The sequence below is a fragment of the Lycium barbarum genome, chromosome 9 (assembly GCF_019175385.1).
Source record: "Lycium barbarum isolate Lr01 chromosome 9, ASM1917538v2, whole genome shotgun sequence".
Taxonomy (NCBI): Eukaryota; Viridiplantae; Streptophyta; class Magnoliopsida; order Solanales; family Solanaceae; genus Lycium; species Lycium barbarum.
In genome coordinates, this window is record NC_083345.1 from 126,062,640 (window position 1) to 126,079,452 (window position 16,813).

A 16,813-nucleotide genomic window follows, 5' to 3' on the forward strand; every position below is an offset into this window, starting at 1 on the left:
AAATCATTCTATGAACTTGGTTATTTTCTAGTTACTGATAGCGACTGATTCTTATACTTTGCTTAATTAGTAGTATTAATTATTAGGTTAATGAACGTGCTAGAATTAATCTAGCCAAGATCCGAAAAATGATCTTGGACAAAGGCCGCTTTTACTTTTACCTTCAATATTTTATTTGGGTGTATAGTTTATTCGGCCAGACTTTTTCTTTTAATCTGGATCCGTCGGTGTCACTCACTGGATTTTCAGATATACTTTTAACTTTAATATATACACATAGTGGGCAAGCAAAGAAAGTTAGTTGGCAACTGATAACGCGTAAAATGATAATTAAATTGTCTGATCATCTCATTTAATAATAAAAAATATTTTTTTTTGAGACATATTAAAAAGAAAAATACGTGTCATATAAATTGGAATAGAAAAAATACTTTATTTTGTTTAATCATATTTCGGATTAATAAAGGACTATTTTAGAACACTAGGAATATTTCATTCCGAATTAAAACATAAAAAACTTCAGAATTATAGAATCAATCAATGAAAAAATTGGTTAAGACAGCATTATCAATACGATTTATTCTTTATCTATTAACTAACGGAGTTGCAGATATTCAAAATTATCATGATGGTCCTATTAAGAGTTGGGGCTAAGGTTGTGCATCACATCCTCAATTGTTCACTTGTTAATTAAGACAACATATTCCTGAGTTAGAAAATGGAAGTTGTCCCCACGCAACTTATAGCCTGTTTGGCCAAATTTATTCCCCCCCCCAAAAGTACTTATTTTTTCAATAAGTACTTATTTGAAAAAAAGTGAAGTGTTTGGCCAAGCTTTTAGAAGAAAATAAGTGCTTCTAGAGAGTAGCAGAAACAGTTTTTCAGAAGCTAAAAAAAATTGTTTTTGCCCAAAAGCATTTTTTTAAAAGTACTTTTGAGAAAAATACAAATAAAAACACTTTTTAAAAGTTTGGTCAAACACTAATTGCTGTTCAAAAGTACTTTTATAATTAATTGGCCAAACACAAACTGATTTTTGCCAAAAGTGCTTTTTTGAAAAGTACTTTTTAAAATAAGCTGATTTTAGAAGTTTGGCCGAACAGGCTATTAATTAGAAATGAGTCATGTTACACGTTATTAATTTCAGAATTGGTATTCTAATTTCCTGGTATATTCGTCATGCAAAATTAGGGATTGGTGAAGACTGAAGAGTCAATGAGAATTAAATAGTTGAACGAAACACAGCCAATAGTTGAACAAAACATAGCCAAAATCGACAAGAATCCTCTATGATAGATTGAGTGAACTAAGAAATAATTAATTAATTCGGTACTAAAAGAGCCTTTAGGAAGATAAAAGGCTTAATTAAGTATCATCATGTTGCTAATCTCTAAAGTTAGAAAATATTGTAATCAAATAGTTACTTGTAATGACTAGCCGTGATTAAGCAAGTGAAAATGCATCCATTAGATGACTATAGTTCCTTGTTTGTACGGTTCAAAACTTTTGTTACTTGAGGAGGTGGGAATGTCCAGCTCTTTTTTGTTGTTTGAGGAAATTCAGTTTTATGTTCCCTCCTTCGTGTATTCACTTTTTGGATATTTATTTACAGAATAGGGGTCGATGTCCAAAAGAGTTCAATACTCCTTCTGTCCAAAAAAAATTGTCCCACTTTCCTTATTAGTTTATCCAAAAAAAGTTGACACATTTTTATCTAAGGCTTGTTTTAGATCACACATTTCAAAAGTCTTCCTTTATTTTTTAAATTCCGTGTCAAATCAAATCAGGACAATCTTTTTGGGACCAAGATAATACCTTTTTTTTCCATCTTCCATTTGATGTGACTTTATCATTGAGAAAACATGAATCTTTTTTTAACATCTGATATTTTTTGTTTTACTTTTACCTTGTTAGATAATATATTTTTATAATCATAGAATATTATTAGCATGATTAAAATTATAAGTTTCAAGAATACTTTTGGTGTTAGTCAAAATATTCTAGAATCTTTTAAACTTCATCCTCAATTAAATATTGCCATACACTCCATCGCCCCCCCCCCCCCCCCACCACCACCAACAACCAAAACCGCCCCCACCCCCAATTTATGTGAGGCATTTGATTGAACGATAATTTAAGGAACAATGATCTATTTTTAAAAATTTTGAGGTCTATAACATGTCACAAATATTTGTGTGTGATTATAAATCATCTAATTAAGCAAAAAATAAAATGTTTAAAGTTAAATTATTTTAAATATAATAAAAAGATATCACTTTTTAAGGACGAATTAAAAAAATATCACGCGAAAAAATAGAATATAAACTTGGAATGGAAAGGGGGAAAAAAAGAAAAAGAAAGAAGTGCAGAAACCACGTGAAAATGGTGCCAAAATAGAACGTATTGTATGAAAGGAACCTCTACCTCTGCTAATATATTAAAGCCAAAACTCTCTGTGAGGATTAAGGCTCAACAATAATCTCTCTTCATCAATTATTACTACTAAAATAAATTAGTAGTAGTTGCTGAAAATGGAAAATATATTTTCTACTTCACAGCCAAACACACTTCAAAAACTCCTTCAATATATAATCCATAGTCGTCAAGAATGGTGGGTTTATTCCATCTTCTGGAAAGCATCCAAAGATGTCAATAACCGTCTTATCTTCTCTTGGGGCGATAGCCATTTTCGTGGAACTAAAGACACAGCTTCCGCGAAAATAGGCCATCGCCAGTACCATCAGCATCAGAAGAAATTTGGCTTCGATGTAATTGATGATACCAGTAATGATAATGTTACAGATTCGGAGTGGTTTTATATGTTATCTATGACACAGTGTTTCGTGGCTGAGGATGAACTCGTCGTACGAGCTTATACCTCGGCCAGCTCACACGTGTGGCTGGCTAATTATTATGAATTGCAGCTTTATAATTGTGATAGAGCTAAAGAAGCTGATTTGCATGGAATTCGTACGATTGTGTGTATTGCTACTCCTGGTGGTGTTGTCGAATTGGGTTCTTCTGATGTTATTCAAGAAAATTGGGAATTTGTTCAGCTCATTAGGTATCTATTTGGATCAAACAATAACGTGAATGCGACTTCTCATCTACCCATCAATCAAGGTATTTCTAGCTTTGATTCTATTTCTGTTGAACTGTGTGATTGTTTCTTGTACTCTTCTTTTCAATTTGTGATATAGTTTAAATCGAAATGAAATTTAAGAAAGAAATTAAGTTTTTTGAAGCTTGTAACATTAAACATAACATATGTGCAGTTATAAAAGTTGAGAACTTGTTTAGCTTATTAGGTCTCTATTTGGAACATATAATAACATGAATACGACAACTCATGTACCCATGAACCAAGTATATATTTGGAGCCTTAATTTGGTTTACGTTGAGTCGTGTGACTATTCATCTGACAGTGTCCAAACATATGCCTCTTCAGTGAGTCTGATTCTTAAAATACACAATTTCTTCTAAAGGCTTAATTTGTCAAAGAAAATATACTTCTAGTTAATTATATTGCGGCTCACTGGCTCAACATGTCTTTTCATGTGTTCACCTGATTCTTTTTCATGGCTAAACATGTAGAAATAATTTTTTTGTTTTTGTTTCCATTCTTTTTGGGTGGCAGTGAGGTTAGAGAAAAAGATGTCTTATCGGCTCTGATACCATGTTGAATTATGCAATCATAGTTTCATCTAAAAATTCAAACTGTTAGATAGGGCTTAATTTTAATTATTTAATTACATTATGACTCAGCAGTAACATCGGGAGATCATCAGAACGTTGGAAAACGTGGATCACCTTGCCAAGAAGCAGATGTTATAAAGCAAGAAATGGTTATAGGAAACCTCATATCAGATTCAGGCAATTCCGATTTCGAGAGCGAGTCCTCACCTATCAACAATGTTGTCAATCGGTCACGAAAGCGGGGAAAGAAGGGCGATTCAAGCAGTACAATAATAACCAGTCGAGAAACAACAATGGAAATTCACGTGGAGGCTGAGAGAAGAAGAAGGGAAAAATTGAACCATCGATTCTACGCGCTACGAAGCTTTGTTCCGTATGTGTCCAAAATGGACAAAGCTTCATTATTAGCAGACGCAGTTACTTATATCAATGAGCTCAAATCTAAAATTGAAGATCTAGAATCCAAATTAATCGAGCCCCAGAAAAAACCTATAACTATTGAGCGACACGATTCCTATAGTGCGTCTTCTGTTGTAACTGATCGAGGTAACAATAATAAGTCATTATTTCCGAGCAGCATTAACGGGGCACAAAATGGGATGGAAATTGAGGTGAAAATTATAGGATCGGAAGCCATGATTAGGGTTCAGTCTTTGGATGTGAATCATCCGTGTGCGAGATTGATGAAAGTGATGAAAGAGCTGGAGTTTCAGATTTATCATGCAAGTGTTTCCAGTGTTAAAGACTTGATGCTTCAAGATATCGTGATTAGGGTTCCGGATGAGTTATCAAATGAAGAAGCCTTAAAATCCACTATAGTGACAATATTAAGTGTTGCTGAGAATTAGTACTAAGCATATATTACTGCATGCTGGCTTGCTATCTATAGTATACATATGATTATCCGTGTAATTCAGGGACTCGTGTTATATATATAAAATTGCAGGACATACGCTCCGTGGCATGCCTCATTGATCAGGAAATCTATTTATCTTTTTCTCTTTTTTTTGCCCTTTTTCATTTTAACTATAAAATTGCAGGACTTCGAACAATTTATTTGACTAGGCATGAAATTTAAGAAATAAATAAAAACTTTCGGAACTTGTGGTCTAAAACAAGTCATATATTTCTGTGGTTGTAAATAATTTCATTAAGAGTAAAAGGAAATTATTTCTAAATATATACTAAAATTGAAATTGCATCACATAAATCGGGACAGAGAGTAATATAATATTATATCAAAAGCAAAAGCTCCCTACAGAGAATACATACCTCACAGCTAATGTAGTGAAGTAAACACAACAAATAAGACCTGATAATACATAAATACCTCTGGTACTAAATTATCCTCTTTGTAATTATTTTTTTTTAACTATACACCTTAATTTTGGGAGGCTCTATATATTTGTTCGAAGTGATATTAATTGGAGACAAGTACGGGGAAGAAGTAAACTTCATGATATGTTTACCATTTAAAAGTCTTTCCCTTTGTAAGACCGCATAATAATAATTGTTCATTTTTCTTTTTCATTATTATTGCTGAATGCGGACTAGAAAGCTGCGAAATTATTTGCGTAAATTTCAATGTTGACGGGTAGAAAATAATGCCATGAATAACCATCAAAAGTAATTTTTTTTTGTTTGTTTGTTTGGGAAAACCATATAAAAGCTAGATATAAGTAAAAGATGCAAAATAATTTTTCGTGCTTAAAGTTCAACCTATTTTTTTTTTTTTGGTTGTGTATATACATACACACACACATTATTAGTTCTACAAATTATTCCTCTAGTATTGTCAAAATTTGTAGTTCTACGAATAATAGATTGGCCATTTTGTTGATTATATTGCTGAGTTTAGCAGCACGATCAAACCCATAATAGAGAGGCCCTAGAAAAGATAGTAGAGAGGCCGGGCCACCTGCAAAGCCCATAACAAAAAATGAGGTCCGATTGGTGCCCATAAGATGGCAAATGGCTGATTTACACGAACATCCTTTTTAGGCCCACATTTGAATTGGGTCATTCGCACAAAAGTCCTTATTCGGGGATGGTCTTTAATTTTTGTCTCTCAAATTGTTGGTCTTTAATTTTTGTCGTTCGGTACTTTAACTGATCGAAAATACCACTGAGATTCTGGGTTCGAATCCCAGCAAAGTATATAGAAAAAAAATCGCAAGGCAGAATTCCATAACAAAATTAGGTCTATTCGAGCAAGGCCTAACTTATGTAGAATCACAGCAGAGGGAAAAAAGGAAACAATTCGTAAGGCGTAGTTTCTATATAGAAGTCATGCCTTGTCTGGCATAACTTTTGCCTTAACGTAGAACTACAGAAGTTATGCTTTATACGGCCTAACTTGGAACTATTGCATTTTCGCGAAACCTAGCCTAGCAAAAATGTTTTTGTTTTTTTACTAAGCCGGAATTCTAACCCAGATCGTCGGGGTATTTTAGACCACTTTTTTAGGCGAAGGAAAAAAATTAAAGACCAGCGCTTTTGAAGGGAAATCCGTGCAAAAAAATGATTTAAATTTGTCCCTATTTTAAAAAGTTGTGCAAATTTTACGTTTGGAAAATTACTCGTTCAAATAACATCAAACCCGGGTATAATGTTTGCATTTATATGTCAAACCTTACAGACAAAACTTTAGACTGCCGTCGGAGGCGGAACCATGATTTTAATTTTATGGGTTCTGAATTTTAGGAAAACAATTTTCAAGTGCTAATAATTGAGTTCTAAGTTTAATATTATACATAAATTTTTAAACACAAATACACTTTTTGGAGCGAAAGCTACTAGGTTCGGCTGATCTCGTATTCAGATTTCTGAAACTGCCCTGATTGTCGCATAACATTTGCAATATGTACAAAAATTAAACTGTCGCCTAACGTCTACTCAGAAAACTTTTAGTTTGCTCAAAAGCGGTCATAAGACCATGATCTAAAAGTTCCATAAGTTACAAGAGATGTAAAAAGAGGTTTATTTACTAAGCAGTTGTCCAAAAAAGGATAATTGGTGAAATTTTCTGAATTTAAATAGTCACCATTTGAGAAAGAAAAAAATCATTAGAAAGGCCATAACTTTCTTAAGGAGAGGCATAACTTCAGTGTAAATTGTTTATAAGTTCTGCCCATACATTATTAACAAGTTATGATGGTTACTGGTTAGACACAATTTTGCTACACACTGTTCAAATACCCGAAAACTTCATCAATTTTTGTAAAGCTCTCTAAGATGAAGTATCTAATCATAACACACAAGATGGAAAATACCTCATAACTTAACTAAAAGTTGTTGGTTAAATAATTTGTTCTTAATTTTTATACTGACAATATAAAAAACTTTTATAATACTTAGATCATTAAAAAAGAAAAAAAGAAATTATATGTGTTATGTATATTAAAGCTGGTGTAACGACCCGTTTGGTTGTTATTGTGTTTTTTACCCTTTTTACCCTAGCTTGTTAGAGCGTGTTTGACTCGTGGAATGGATAGCACAGTTCCCGAGGTGATAGGGATTGGTTTGAGGAGTTTATAAGCTCTTAAGTTGAATAAGCGGAAAAGTGTTGACCAATAGTTGACTTTTGGGTAGTTGTGTTCTTTTGTGAGTTTCGTTGGTTCCATTAGATCCGGATGGTTGATTATGACGTGTTAGGGTGTAGTTTGTTCGGTTCCCGAGGCACTAGGGGGTGTTTGGGGCTATTGGATGGAAACCTTGTTTTGGGCGTTCCGGGTTGATCGGGTCAAGATTACCTCTTTTGGGAATTTTGGGTGCGCGGGTGAGTTTGTTGCATGTTTTTACATATGGTTGTATGTCCAGTTGTATCCGCGAGGTCTCGAATGGATGTCGGGACTTTTGATTGAAACGTGGTGAAGACCAGATTTTCTGATGTCTCGCCTCTGCGAGAGTGTTTCTGCCTCTATCGGTCCGGCCAAGCGGGACTTGGTTCGCAGACACGATTGTTGTGTCATTTAATGAGGTCGGCCTCAGTAGACTGTTATCCACCGAGGCAGGATGACATAAGCGGAACTGTATCCGCAGGAACGAAGATTGCTGAACCAGTAAGCTTTTTATTTCCTATTTCGAATCTCCATTCAAAAATTTGAAACCTTAAAGAGTTTTGGAGGCAATTTGAGGAGCTTTAGAGTTGAATCATCTTCGAGTAAATTCCCCTGACCTTGACTTATGTTTGTTTACTTTTTAAGTTAGAATCTATGATGAAATTAATGAGATTAGTTAGGGAAGATAGGTTTACAAACCCAATGTTAATGTTTGAATCTTAAGTTATGAATATGGGTTTATTTGGTGAATCTTGTTTTTCTAAACATGGGACCTGGTGAATTAGTAGATTATGGGAAGCTTGAATTTCTATTATGTTTAAGAAATTGATTAAAGGAAGCTAGGGTTTTATCCTAAATTGGGGTTTTTCGATCTAATGTTGAAATTGATCATTAATTGAGTTTATTTAGCAATTGGGGAATTGTACTGAGCTTCTTGAACGTTGGGTTACTGTTTTTAATTTTGAAATCCCCATCTTACCCTTATGGGCCCGATTTCCTCTTTTGAAGTCTAATTTTCGATTCGAATAAGCCTATAGAAATATGGGTATCATTAGTCTCCTTTTCTAACTTAGATTATGATATTCACTAGACTTTGATTATTCGAAAGCTCCTCGAAAGGGCAAAGCTCACGTTTGATTGTTCGTGGTCCCAGCTTCGCATTGAGGTAGGAACTTTAGTTAGACTTTGATTAGTGAAATGTATCTATGCATAGAATTGACGGGAGAAAGCATGATTAGGCCTCCAGACATGATGTTGGGATGAATATACATTTAGGTTGGTATGACTTCTGATTATGTGGGCTCGTCGCTGTTATTTTATGCATTGTGACATATAGTGTGCTTGTTTATGTGGTTGGAGTGATGTGATGTGATAGATTCACTATGATGATTGAAAGTTGATGTTGATTCCATTTCCATGGTTGTTGTGATTTATGCAAGACTTGATATAGCGCTTCTGGTGCTTTATGATTTCCATAGCATATTCATTGGCACTGATCTAATTGATTTCTCATTTTTGCATTCATACATTCATGCATGATGGAAATGTAGTGGAAAATAGTTTGATGAAAGAATCGTGAAACAATTGATGGAAAAAGGTTATGGAAATGTTTGAAAAGAGAGTGAAAGATGATACTCACCTCTAGGCTTTGTGCGGAGTGGCTGATTTGTGAAAGTCACCTCTGGGATTTGTGTGGAGTGGCTAGTATTGTGAAAATCATCTTTGGGATTTGTGCGGAGTGACTGGTACATGGACGTCATGGATCCCCTGCAGGTCAATGACTGCCAAGACGTCGATATTTCGTCCGGAACATGTATGTACAGATTGAGATATTAGCCATTGCATTGCATGACGTCCATTTCATTGCATTGAATACATCATTATCACATTTTACATAGATTGACTGGATTTGTTAGTTGTATTTGTGAATGTGGTTACTATAAGGTAATATTGGAAACTTGGCAGACTTGTGTTCAGGTGCTTCACCTTAGGCGATGATTCAGTTATTTGATATTATGTGACTTGAGTGGTTATTATGTGCCTATCTGTTTGTTTTGTTGATTTTGTGCCTTATATGCGTAAACTAATCTTAGTCGGCCTATGATGCTTGCCAATACTTGTTATTTGTACTGATGCTACCTTGCTCGATTCTTTTCTGAGTGCAAAGTTTGTTACAGATTCCACATCAGGCCCTCGTGTGTGAGTTTCATGATGCAGTTAGTAGGAGTTTTCAGGATTAGCCATGTTCCGATCCGCTACCCGAAAAACTCTTCTATCATGATATATGTCCTTGTATTCAAGACAAAATTGTTCAGACTTGTTGTATTTCTACTATTCAGACTTATGCGCTTACTTAGTAGCTCTTGTACTGCGTCTTGACCAGATTCCTTGAGTAGTATTTGTATTTCCGCACTTATATACTTTAATAATCTTGTGAAGCCCGTGCTGAGTTCGGGCCCAAGATCTAGGCAGATAATTCCACAATAGTTTAAATTAGAAAAGAGATAATTTAATGTATGGTAAGCAAATATAGTTGGATGTACTTAAAATACTTTTTTTAAAAAAAAAAAATTGGCTGTAAGAGTTTGACCATTTAGTTTTGTTTTTCTTCACAATTGTTCCGAAAATATTCTACTCGCTCCGTTTCTATTTAAGTGTCTTAGTTTGACTGTGCACGAGGTTTAAAAAATAAAAACTTTTGAATTTTGTTATCTTAAACTTGACACGTAGAATTTTGGAATTGAAAAACTTATTTAAATATAGAAAGATGCATTCTTTTTTGGACAACCCACAAAAAAAAACACTTAAATTAGGACGAAGGGTATATTATTTCAGCTAAGATTTCGATATATAGAATAATCCTTATATTTCTCATCACAGATTCTTGCTTTATTTTCTTAAAAAGATCTCATATCGCCGTAAAATTCGATGTTTATCTAAACCAAAATGATTAAAGAGTTAGAAAAGATAAATAACAAAATTAAACTACAAAAGTTACCAAATTGTTAAAAAGTATTAAAAATAAATGCAAAGATGGGATTAAGGAGCTGCCCACTTAGGAGGTACAGTTACATCCCTTTCCGTTTTATTCTCCTCCACCCCTAACTTAATTAAGCAAATTGAATGAAATGTAAAGTTCTTTTTCTTTTATTTTCAGAGATCTTGATATAATAATTCTTAAAAAGTTTGATACCGTAATATGCTTCAGTGCAAAATCAAAAAAAAAAAAAGTTTCTAGAAGGACTTGTGGTTTACATATGCGCGATTAGTAACAACCATGTTTTATGAACTATCCGGTTCAAGAAAAAAGTATGAAACTATACATTCTGCATTTTTTCTTTTGTTGAGGAATTAGTGAACTTACTTATAAATAAGACAAAATTTAAAATTTAAGAAATTGATACTTTATACTGATGTTAGTATATCTTAATTCAAATTAAATCATATATATCTAAAATATGAAAAGTAACTATTTTTCTTAATTTAAACTTTTTTTTTTCTTTCAAAAAATGCATGTGAGAAAATAACATTTCCCCCCTTTTTTTCTTGAAGTCTAAGTGGAATATTAATTTGTAAACTTTTCGTCAATAATAATATTATAACTCTGCTATTAGTCTCGATAAAGTTAGGATCAACTAAATTTAAATAATTAAATCATGTCTCAATACAACAACGTACCTAAAAAATTTATTTGTTCTCGCTTTCATTTTTCTAAAGGATCGATTTTGATTTTTTTTCCAATTATACAAAATTATGTTAAAATATCCTACCTAAATTTATATTTTCAAAATAAAAGATTAGATCAAGAGAAATTTAATTATAATCTTAGAATTTATAAAGTGAAAATATCATTTAAAGACTTCTCATATTTTTCCTTCGACCCCTCACCGTGCTCCAATTTGAGGGTTATTTTTAAATCATAGACAGAAAATTGAGGGGTAAATTAAACTTTTTTTAAAGAATTTGGACCCACCTAGCTAGCGTCTATTTCATTCTAGAGCAAATACGAGATTATTTGTTAACAATAAGATTATGAATGAGCAAAAAAATATAAGAAATCGAACAATACCGAATAGTACAAGTCCAAATTAGTTCCACGATCTCTTTCATTTACTCATTCTTCGGTACTAAAATAGGTATAGGCAAATGTACAGAGAAAGCAGTGGGTAGGTGCACCCCTTGCCTCCGACTAACCCAATCATTTAGGGAAATATTTTTAGAATACATTTATGTTAAGTTCAAATTCAGCATTGCAAAGAGTTTTGTATGTAATAATACTGGCCCTGATTTAAAATTTCGAATTCACCTTATGCATAGGGAGCGACCCATTTAACCCCCAATGTGTAATGAATGTTATTAGAAATAATTATAGCAGAACAATTCCCAGTGTAACTAGAAAATAACCAAGTTCATTGAATAATTTTGACGCACTATGATAAAAAAAAAAAAAAAAAAAAAGGAGCAGCCCACATGAACCATATGCTTTTAACAGTTAAATTCGATTTTTTCTCTATTTGTTCCCTTACATGATACACGACCATCTAGATGGCTGATTGCGACTGATTCTTATACTTTGCTTAATTAGTAGTATTAATTAATAGGTTAATGAACGGGCTAGAATTAATCTAGCCAAGACCGAAAAATGATCTTGGATAAAAGCCACCCGTACTACCTTCAATATTTTATTTAGTTATATAGTTTAATCGACCAGACTTTTTCTTTTTATATGGATCTGTCGGTGTCTCTGACTAGATTTTCAGATATACTTTAACTTTAATAAATCCTTTTTTAAAAATAAATTTCTAAAGGCAATTAGTAGACTAAATTGCACACATGACAAATGAGGGATGGCTCAGTGGTTAAGCACCTCCACCCACGACCGGTAGGTCCTCGGTTCGAGTCACACTGGAGGGGAAGTGTGGAAACACTATAAATCCTCCTAAAAATGGGAGGGGAAAAAAAAAAATTGCACACATGAATGTTACATTTCCACAGTGTGGTTACACGTGTCGTAACGTACATAGATTTTTATTTTGTGATTGTGGTTAATTAATATGAATTCTAACATTATTAAATTCCTTAACAATAATAGTTTATATGATTTCTTATAGATACTATGTGTGACTAAGTTTCAATCGAATTCCCAAGAGAGTGATCTTTTTAAAACCCTCAAATTTCTGAACATAGAAATAAATAACAGCTTCTATCGATCTATATATGCTGATGGTTTACGTTCTATTAGTGAGACAGCTAAAAAAGAGGTAAAGTAGAGAATCTTTTTTTTTTTTCTAAAAAGTTACTAGAAGCTTCTACTAATGTATTTGAAAAAGATATACTTTGTTACAGTATTCTAACCGACATTACTCAATATTGGTGAGAACGAGACAGAGAATGTGCAAAATTCAACGAATTATATACACGACAGCTAAAAAATGGGAAAGTAGAGAATCTTTTTTTTTTTTTTTAATAAAGTTACTAGAAGCTTATACTGATGTAAATGTTTGAAAAAGATATACTTTGTTACAGTATTCTAACGGGCATTACTCAATATTGGTGAGAACGAGACAGAGAATGTGCAAAATTCAACGAATTATATACACACAGTGGGCAAGCAAAGAAAGTGAGTTGGCAAATGATAACGCGAACAATGATAATTAAATTGTTTGACCATCTCATCTAATAGTAAAATTATTGATATTGTTTTTGAGACATATTAAAAAGGAAGAAGCGTGTTATATAAATTGGGATAGAAAAAGTACTTTATTTTATTTAATCATATTTCTTTAACATATTCTCTCACGTTCGGATTTGATTTTTTTAATGAGTCAAACACGTGAAAATTCTTTATTGTATTAACTAACGGAGTTGCAGATATTCAAAATTATCATGATGATCTTATTAGATTTGGGGCTAAGGTGGTGCATCACATCCTCAATTGTTCACTTGTTAATTAAGACAACATATTCCTGAGTTAGAAAATGGAAGTTGTCCCAATGCAACTTAATTAGAAATGAGTAATGTTACACGTTATTAATTTCAGGATTGGTATTCTAATTTCCTGCTCTATTCGTCATGCAAAATTAAGGATTGGTGATGACTGAAGAGTTAATGAGAATTAACTAGTTGAACGAAACACAGGCAAAATCGACAAGAATCCTATGATAGATTGAGTAGACTAAAAAATAATTAATTAATTCCGTACTAAAAGAGAGTCTTCTCCAGCACGCCCTTAGAAAGATAAAAGGCTTAATTAAGTATCATCATGTTGCTAATCTCTAAATTAGAAAATATTGTAATCAAATAGTTACTTGTAATGACTAACCGTGTTTAAGCAAGTGAAAATGCATCCATTAGATGACTATAGTGCCTAAAACACTAATTAAATTTGGACGGAGCAATTCGAGGAAAGAGAAAAAGAGATTTGAATGGTCAAGTATTTCTATAAAGTACTTTATATGTAGACTTTAAGTTTTATAAGTAAATAATTTATTATTCAATCAGATTATCAAAAAGATATCTACAAGTAAGCCTATTTTATAATATAAAATTTCAAATTTTAAAAATTAGATATGTTGCTCAAACTCTTATACATTATATAAACTTAGATAACTAGAAAACGTTTGAATAGTGTCTTACACCTTAAAAATTGGGCGAATATCTTGAATCCAATAACTTTACTGTTATAAGCTCATGTTTGACTAAGTCAAGGCACGTGCATGTATAAACAAATACCCCTTTTCTTTTGGAGAGTACTCTCCACCATATATGTGTGAAATCAATTATTCCTCGTTTGGCTCTGTTAGTACGGGTCAATAGTTCAAAACTTTTATTACTTTGAGGAGGTGGGAATGTCCAGCTCTATTTTTGTTGTTTGAGGAGATTCAGTTTTATGTTGCCCTCCTTATTAGTGTATTCACTTTCTGGATATTTATTTCCAGAATAGGGGTCGATGTCAAATTCTCCACACGTAGGTGGATTGAATAAAAAAAAAAAAAAGTTCACCACCTTTTTTTTCCCATCTTCCATTTGATGTGACTTTATCATTGAGAAAACATAAACCTTTTTTTGATATTTGACATTTTTTGTTTTACCTTATTAGATGATAGTATATTTTTATAATCATAGAATATTATTAGCATGATTAAAATTATAAGTTTGAAGAATACTTTTGGTGTTTGTCAAAATATTCTTTTATCTTTTAAACTTCGTGCTCAATTAAATATTACCATATACTCCATCTGCTGCCCCCCCACCCCCCCGCCCCCCCCCTCTCCCGGTTTATGTGAGGCGTTTGATTGGACGATATTTTAAGGAAAAATGACCTTTTTTATTTTTATTTTTAAAACTTGAGGTTTAGAACAGGTCACAAATATTTGTGTGATTATAAATAATCTAATTAAGTAAAAAGTAAAAAGTTTAAAGTTAAAAAGATATAACTCTTTTAAGGACTAAGTAAAAAAATATCACACGAAACAATAGAATATTAACTTGGAAAGGAAACGGGGGAAAAAAAGAGTCCAAAAACCACGTGAAATGCACGAACGCATTGATACGAAAGGAATATGTACAGCTCTATAAAAAAGCCCTGTACGGCTCTACATCAGCTAATATAAAATAGCCAAAACTCTCTGCGAGTATTAAGGCTCAACACTAATCTCTCTCTTCATCAAATAGTACTACTAAAATAAATTAGTAGTAGTAGCTGAAAATGGAAAATATATTTTCTACTTCATCAACTACTTCACAGCCAAACACACTTCAAAAACTCCTTCAATATATAATCCATAGTCGTCAAGAATGGTGGGTTTATTCCATCTTCTTTTCAATTTGTGATATAGTTTAAATCGAAATGAAATTTAAGAAAGAAATTAAGTTTTTTGAAGCTTGTAACATTAAACATAACATATGTGCAGTTATAAAAGTTGAGAACTTGTTCAGCTTATTAGGTCTCTATTTGGAACATATAATAACATGAATACGACAACTCATCTACCCATGAACCAAGTATAAATTTGGAGCCTTAATTTGGTTTACGTTGAGTGGTGTGACTATTCATTCATCTGACAGTGTCCAAACATATGCCTCTTCAGTCCAAACATATGCCTCTTCAGTGAGTCTGATTCTTAAAATACACAATTTCTTCTAAAGGCTTAATTTGTCAAAGAAAATATACTTCTAGTTAATTATATTGCGGCTCACTGGCTCAACATGTCTTTTCATGTGTTCACCTGATTCTTTTTCATGGCTAAACATGTAGAAATAATTTTTTTGTTTTTGTTTCCATTCTTTTTGGGTGGCAGTGAGGTTAGAGAAAAGATCTCTTATCGGCTCTGATACCATGTTAAATTATGCAATCATAGTTTCATCTAAAAATTCAAACTGTTAGATAGGGCTTAATTTTAATTATTTAATTACATTATGACTCAGCAGTAACATCGGGAGATCATCAGAAGGTTGGAAAATGTGGATCACCTTGCCAAGAAGCAGATGTTATAAAGCAAGAAATGGTTATAGGAAACCTAATATCAGATTCAGGCAATTCCGATTTTGAGAGCGAGTCCTCACCTATCAATAATGTTGTCAATCGGTCACGAAAGCGGGGAAAGAAAGGCGATTCAAGCAGTACAATAATAACAAGTCGAGAAACAACGATGGAAATTCACGTGGAGGCCGAGAGAAAAAGAAGGGAAAAATTGAACCATCGATTCTATGCTCTACGAAGCGTTGTTCCGTATGTGTCCAAAATGGACAAAGCTTCATTACTAGCAGACGCAGTTACTTATATCAATGAGCTCAAATCTAAAATCGAAGATCTAGAATCCAAATTAATCGATCCCCAGAAAAAACCTATAATTATGGAGCAACATGATTCTTATAGTGAGTCTTCTGTTGTAACTGATCGAGCTAACAATAATAAGTCATTATTTTCGAGCAGCATTAACGGGGCACAAAATGGGATGGAAATTGAGGTGAAAATTATAGGATCGGAAGCCATGATTAGGGTTCAGTCTTTGAATGTGAATCATCCGTGTGCGAGATTGATGAACGTGATGAAAGAGCTGGAGTTTCAGATTTACCATGCAAGTGTTTCCAGTGTTAAAGACTTGATGCTTCAAGATATCGTGATTAGGGTTCCTAATGAGTTATCAAATGAAGAAGCCCCAAAATCCACTATAGTGACAATATTAAGTGTTGCTGAGAATTAGTACTAAGCATATATTACTGCATGCTGGCTTGCTATCTATAGTATACATATGATTATCCGTGTAGTTCAGGGACTCGTGTTATATATATAAAATTGCAAGACATACGCCCCGTGGCATGCCTCATTGATCAGGAAATCTATTTATCTTTTTCTCTCTTTCTTTGCCCTTTTTCATTTTTAACTATAAAATTGCAGGACTTCGAACAATTTATTTGACTAGGCATGAAATTTAAGAAATAAATAAAAACTTTCGAAACTTGTGGTCTAAACTAGTCATATATTTCTGTGGTTGTAAATAATTTCATTAAGAGTAAAAGGAAATTATTTCTAAATATAAAAATATATATTAAAA

At 32.9% G+C, this 16,813-nt stretch overlaps 2 protein-coding genes across 2 annotated transcripts; both read left to right on the forward strand.

Moving 5' to 3' along the window:
- The first annotated feature begins 2,531 nt into the window (after positions 1 to 2,531).
- Positions 2,532 to 4,645, forward strand: LOC132612332 (transcription factor MYC2-like). Its single transcript, XM_060326618.1, has 2 exons — positions 2,532 to 3,123; positions 3,769 to 4,645. The coding sequence occupies exons 1-2, from the start codon at positions 2,532 to 2,534 to the stop codon at positions 4,542 to 4,544; spliced, it is 1,368 nt and encodes a 455-aa protein (XP_060182601.1). The 3' UTR covers positions 4,545 to 4,645.
- An 11,115-nt stretch (positions 4,646 to 15,760) lies between these two features.
- On the forward strand, positions 15,761 to 16,483 carry LOC132612333 (transcription factor bHLH14-like). Its single transcript, XM_060326619.1, has one exon. The coding sequence runs from the start codon at positions 15,761 to 15,763 to the stop codon at positions 16,460 to 16,462; it is 702 nt and encodes a 233-aa protein (XP_060182602.1). The 3' UTR covers positions 16,463 to 16,483.
- Positions 16,484 to 16,813: the final 330 nt, after the last annotated feature.

Bases quoted from the DNA above. Each gene is read 5' to 3' on its own strand.
- LOC132612332 (XM_060326618.1), top strand. From the start codon at position 2,532: ATGGAAAATATATTTTCTACTTCACAGCCAAACACACTTCAAAAACTC. The intron at 3,124-3,768 runs GTATTTCTAGCT...ATGACTCAGCAG, and splicing joins TCATCTACCCATCAATCAAG to TAACATCGGGAGATCATCAG.
- LOC132612333 (XM_060326619.1), top strand. From the start codon at position 15,761: ATGGTTATAGGAAACCTAATATCAGATTCAGGCAATTCCGATTTTGAG.